Source organism: Myotis brandtii, unplaced genomic scaffold (genome assembly GCF_000412655.1).
Source record: "Myotis brandtii unplaced genomic scaffold, ASM41265v1 scaffold274, whole genome shotgun sequence".
Classification (NCBI taxonomy): Eukaryota; Metazoa; Chordata; class Mammalia; order Chiroptera; family Vespertilionidae; genus Myotis; species Myotis brandtii.
Genome location: NW_005360425.1, coordinates 3,159,057 through 3,164,677, shown reverse-complemented (window position 1 = coordinate 3,164,677; position 5,621 = coordinate 3,159,057). Strand labels below are relative to the sequence as shown.

The 5,621-nt window shown below is 52.8% G+C and overlaps 1 protein-coding gene across 1 annotated transcript in view; it reads left to right on the top strand.

Annotated features, from left to right (window-relative positions):
• The window catches only part of EPHA10 (EPH receptor A10), a 32,929-nt gene that overhangs the window by 3,927 nt on the left and 23,381 nt on the right, over window positions 1-5,621 (top strand). Inside the window, exons 4-6 of the mRNA XM_014541493.1 lie at window positions 14-54; window positions 4,463-4,535; window positions 5,098-5,253. Coding sequence (XP_014396979.1) covers window positions 14-54; window positions 4,463-4,535; window positions 5,098-5,253 — 270 coding nt within the window. The remainder of the gene's footprint in view (window positions 1-13; window positions 55-4,462; window positions 4,536-5,097; window positions 5,254-5,621) is intronic.

Below are 5,621 nucleotides of genomic sequence, written 5' to 3'. Positions count from 1 at the left end.
TGGGCCGCTGCAGCTGCAGCGCCGGATTCCAGGAGCGCGGTGACGTCTGTGAAGGTATCCATCGCACTAGGGGGTGTGGCGTGGGGGTGCAGCGCGCGGGTGGCAATTGGGGGAGACGGTGCCCTACGAAAGAAGCAGGAGGGGGATGGAGAAGCCGTGGGCCGGGGAGCCCGGAAGTCCTGAGCTTTCGTGGAGCTTCCGATGGGTCCAGCTAGGACCAATGAGTGAAGTTACTAGGAGGTGAATTGGACTCCAAATAAAGGGACATTAGGGGCCAGTATTTCAGACACTATGATCAATGCCTCGCAAGGCCTCCCCATTTATTCATGGCAATAAAATAAGTCATCGTTATCTCTGTTTTTGCAAATGAGAAAACAGAGGCTCAGAGAGACTAACACATTTGTAAAGTTAGGAGATGGGGAACCCGGATTTGAATCCAGATTTGCCTAACTCTCAGGCTGTCTTTTACACCGCGGTTCCTCCCTATGCATGAGGAAGAACTCGACAGCAGCGGGACCCTAGTAGCTGTTGGCTAGGGGCACTGGTTACATGATAGGGAATGGGCTGCCTGTCACTGACAATATGCAAGTCAGAGGCAGCCATGAGCATTCGGAGTTAAGAGACTGAGTGCAGAAGCATGGAGGCAGGAGAGAATGGGGCTACCAGTGGTCGGCAAACTGCGGCTCGCGAGCCACATGCGGCTCTTTGGCCCCTTGAGTGTGGCTCTTCCCCAAAATACCACGTGCGGGCGGGCGCGCGCTTACAGTGCGATTGAATCTTCATGGCCCATGCGCAGAAGTCGGTATTTTGTGGAAGAGCCACACTCAAGGGGCCAAAGAGCCGCATGTGGCTCGCGAGCCGCAGTTTGCCGAGCCGCAGTTTGCCGACCACTGCGTTAGACCATTGGGGAATATTTGAAGCAGGAATCTGACATGTTCAGATTTGTATTTTCAAAAGATCACTCAAGTGGCAATTAAAACGAAAGGATTAGAGAATGAAGAATTAGAGGCCAGAAGATGAGGAAGGAAAATGATACAATAGTCCAGGAGAAGGAGCACAAGATCTGAACTAAGGCAGTAGCAGAGGTCACTGAGAGATGAGGATGGTTGTGACAGTGAAACAGCGTCCACAACCCTTGGTGGCCATGTGACACAGGAGGAGAAAGGAGTCCTTTTTGACTCAGATGCTTCTGGAGAAATGAATGGGCAGAGGGTCATCCACTGGGGTAGAGAACGCAGGACATGGGCGGACATGTTGAATCCATGTGTCCATGGTGCATTCGAGTGGGTGGGGGTAGCTAGAAAGTGGGTCTGGAGCTCAGCAACAGGGAGGTAGATGCTACTTGAACTTGTGGGTGTGGTTGGGACAGATCAAGGAGAATGTGTGGGGTAAGAAGCAAAAGGCCAATGATAAAGTCTCACAGAACAGCAATATTTAAGAGGAAGTAGAAGAAATGGAGCCCACAAGGAAGGCAGTGGTCAGAGGTTGGAGAGTGTGAATTCCTGGCAGCCAGGGGAGATGGAGGTGTCTGGGAGGGAATGGCCTACAGTGCTGGGGAGCAGTCAGGGAAGGTGAGGACTGGACAACGTCTGCTTGGTGAGAGCAGTCTCAGCTGGGTGATGGAGAGGGCGACCAGCTGCAGGAGGTTGAAGGATGAAGGAAGCAGAGGAGCGAGGCTGGGTTTGAAAGGGGAGGAGAGGGCGTGGTATCTTGAGGACACTGTGGGTGACAGTCGTTTTTACTGTAGAGGAGAGCTTTGCTTATATGATAAAGGAAGGAACCAGTGGGGTACCAAGGAGGGGGTGGTAGGAGCGGTCTGCCTCGGGGGGGAAATGTATTTTATTACTGATGTGGGTTAGAATAGCTGATACATGTTGCTAATAAAAGCAGACCATGTTTCATTAGTTTTATTGTTTTTAAACACTATATAGACAGTGCCTTACTGCCTGTACTCTAAATGGATCACTTTTTTTGCTCCACCCCTGTGTTCTGTCCCTGGGAAGAGCCAGTAGAGAAGGAGAGTGTAAGAGTTTGGAGGTTCGGTAACTGATGGGATATAGTCTGGGAGGAGATGAAGGGTTGGGGTCCAGAGTGAAGGATCCACTAAGGTAACTGATGGGATATAGTCTGGGAGGAGATGAAGGGGTGGGGTCCAGAGTGAAGGATCCACTAAGCTTGGAAGGAAGGAAGGAAGGAAGGAAGGAAGGAAGGAAGGAGAGGGTGTGGATAGAGGTGGATTTGATGGCCAGATACTGAGGGAATTACCAACTGATGGCTTCTCCTCTTTCTATAAGGTGGGAGGAGGGCATTTGTACCAGTGGAAAGTAGCATCCTGGTTTCCCTGTTGCATCTCCAGAGCCTAGAACAGCACCTGGCTCATAGTAGATGCTTAAAAAAAATTGAATGAATGGATCGGGGCTGGAGGGGGAGGTTTAGATCACACACATACACCCAACACACTCAGAAACCCAATCCCACCCCGGAGCTGTGCTGAGTTCCCTCTCCTTAGGCTGAGACCAAAGATCACTTGTAATGGCATCAGCTCTGCCTTGGGGAGCAGGGAGCTGGGGAGGATGCCAAGGAAAGCTTTACAGGGAGGTATTATTTTAAACGCCGGTTTGGAGAGGCATGGGAGTTTGCCAGGAGAGAAAGGGTGTGAGACATTATAGGACAAGACCCAGAGTTGTGAAGGGAAGAGCTGATGGTGGCATGGGTGGTGTGAGGGCAGTGCGGAGCTATTGGAGGGGAAGTGAAATGGTCAGAATTGTATTTAGAAAGTGAAGGCCTTCCATGTGCCTTTGTTTCTCTCTTTGGTGATCTGGACTTGTGTTCCCCCTCTCCCAGCCACTAGAGAAACTATTGAAAGACTTGGGGAGAAAATCAGGGTGTCTGACCTGTGCCTCCAAATCTCTGTTGGACTCTCTTGGGGCAGAGGAACCCTAGCAGATGTCCTTCAAGGCCCCACAGGGCACACCGAGACCCTGTGATGCGGTGGCACTAGGCCCTAGGGCAGTGATGGCGAACCTTTTGAGCTCGGCGTGTCAGCATTTTGAAAAACCCTAACTTAACTCTGGTGCCGTGTCACATATAGAAACTTGTTGATCTTTGCAACCATAGTAAAACAAAGATTTATATTTTTGATATTTATTTTATATATTTAAATGCCATTTAACAAAGAAAAATCAACCAAAAAAATGAGTTCGAGTGTCACCTCTGACACACGTATCATAGGTTCACCGTCACTGCCCTAGGGGGATTACAGACAGGGAGACTCAATATAAGGCAGCGCTTTCTAACTGCCAGTGTTGCTTGCAGCCTCAGAACAGGGTGGGCTCCCCATTACAAAGTATATGAGCAAAGGCTATGGCTACTGCTAGGAAAGCTGCTAGAAGACTGGGCCAGCTGAGCTAGATGACCTCTGAAATTCCCACTGTGACCTTGAGGAAGAGAGGGAGGGGCTAGCAGTCAGGAGTCCCTTCTGGAGTCTGCCCCTCAACACAAACCTCTTCTAAACAAAGCCTCTCAAAGCAGAGATCACCAGTGCTGTCTCTGATGGGCCCACCCATCTCCGAGACACGGAGCTCACATGCACACAGAGCAAGGCCCTGCATTCTCCCCTGACAGCTGTGAGGCCCTGCAGGCAGATCGCCTCTCTTATTTTACAGCAGAGGTGAGCAGGCCATGGTTGTTATTTTCATTTGACCGAGGGTTTCTTGAGACCAGAGAGGCAAAGGAAGTGGCAGAGTTGACAGTGGGAACCCAATTTCTGAGTCCCAGCTGGGGTCACTGCTGCTCACTACACTACAGACCACAAAGTTAGTGGGTTCCATGCTTGGTTCTGAGGCAGAGAGGTCCAAAGGCTCCTGGGCTACTGAAGATGGACCCTGCCAAGCCTAAGCCTTCCAGATGATGGACACCCTCAGCTCTTCCCCTCTTCTCCCAAGCAGGCTGACCGTCCTTCCCAGGGGCTAGTCTTCATCCCTTCCTTTATACTATGTCCTCTTGGTGCTGGGGAGCAGCCAGCCTTCCATAACCAGCTAAGTTTCGGGGGAGGGACAGGGAAATCCTGATGGAGCTCAGGAGCAAGGGAGAACCCCCCAGGCTCTGAGAGGAGTGGCCTGGAGCCACTGCCTCCTTCCCTGGCCCAGCTGGGGAGATATAGCAGTGGGTGTGTAGCAGTTTCCATTTCAGGCTGGTGATGGAAGAACAGTAATTACTACCATTATTGTGTAAATGTTGTCTCTACTTGGCTAAGCAGTTGACATGTTTTATTTCGGCTAATCCTCCAAAAATCTTGTGGAGGTATTCTACACAAGGCTCAGAGAGGTCAACCGAGTTGCCCAAGACCACACAGCAAATCCAGGTTGCTCCGTTTTAAAAGCCTGTGCTCTTAACAACCTGTGTTCTGGGTGAGGCGAGAGAAGCAAAGTAACTGAGAAGACGTCAAGACTAGAACCGGTAGCACTGTCGATCTTCTCTCTCTACTCCCCTGCCCTCCAGCTGGCTGGCCCCGCTTTCAAACTGGAACCAAGTGTGTGAGTTGAGGACTTATGACGCATTAATCCCCAACAGTGGTGGGAGGATGAGCGTTGACAACATGTGTGTGTCAGTGTTTGTCTCTGTAGCTGGGAGTGTGTGGGTGTCTGTCCCTTGGTAACTGTGGAAGTACCTCCCTTCTGTCCTCCCATCAGGACTGGAAAGTTTGCCTCGCTGTCTTCCAGTGGGCGTTGGGACTCTGGGTGGAATCCCACCACGTACTAGCTGTGGGACATTGGGCAAGTTACTTAACCTCTCTGAGCCTTAGTGTCCTCATTCTTAAGATGGGGACCCAGCACACACCTCACAGATAGTTGGGAGGATGAAAAGGATTGCCAGCAGTAGAACGGTGTTCCAGCGCGCGGTAAGCTCTAAGAGTCAGGTAGTATGGGGTTGTTGGTCAGGAGCTACCACCCACAGGGCAGTGCTGGAGTAGCCGAGGCCCTTCCTCCCACTGTCCCCACCGCAGTTAGAGATCAGCCCCACCCTACTGAGGGCAGGCAGGAAAGTGGGGGAGAAAGCTGTGGAGGACCCCCATGCTCACACGGCTCCTGCTTGCAGCCTGTCCCCCAGGCTTCTACAAGGTCTCCTCCCGGCGGCCCCTCTGCTCGCCGTGCCCAGAGCACAGCCGGGCCCTGGAAACCGCCTCCACGTTCTGCGTGTGCCAGGACAGCTATGCGCGCTCGCCCACCGACCCGCCCTGGGCCTCCTGCACCCGTGAGTCCCCTCGGAACGCATTGCACGCGGAGGGTGCGGAAGTGGGGGGGTGGGGGGGAGGAGGGCGTCTATAAAGACGGATCAAAGTGTTGGTCAGGGAGGGTAAAGGCAAGCTAGAGGGGAGCGACAGGGGGAGGAGGAGCCTGGGTGGGAATGGGGGCCCGGGCTCTGGGTTGGAAAAACCAGAAAAAACGGGGAGAATCCCGACAGAGGGATGAGGTTGGGCTTCTAGGCAGAGGTCTGAGTGGACCGCCCCCATCCGCCCTTCCCTCCCCTCCCTACCCTCCCCTCCCTCTGCAGCCAGGAGGGGACTCACTTCCTTCTCGGCCCCCAAACCCCCATCCTCGTCCCCTCACTCACTCCCGCCC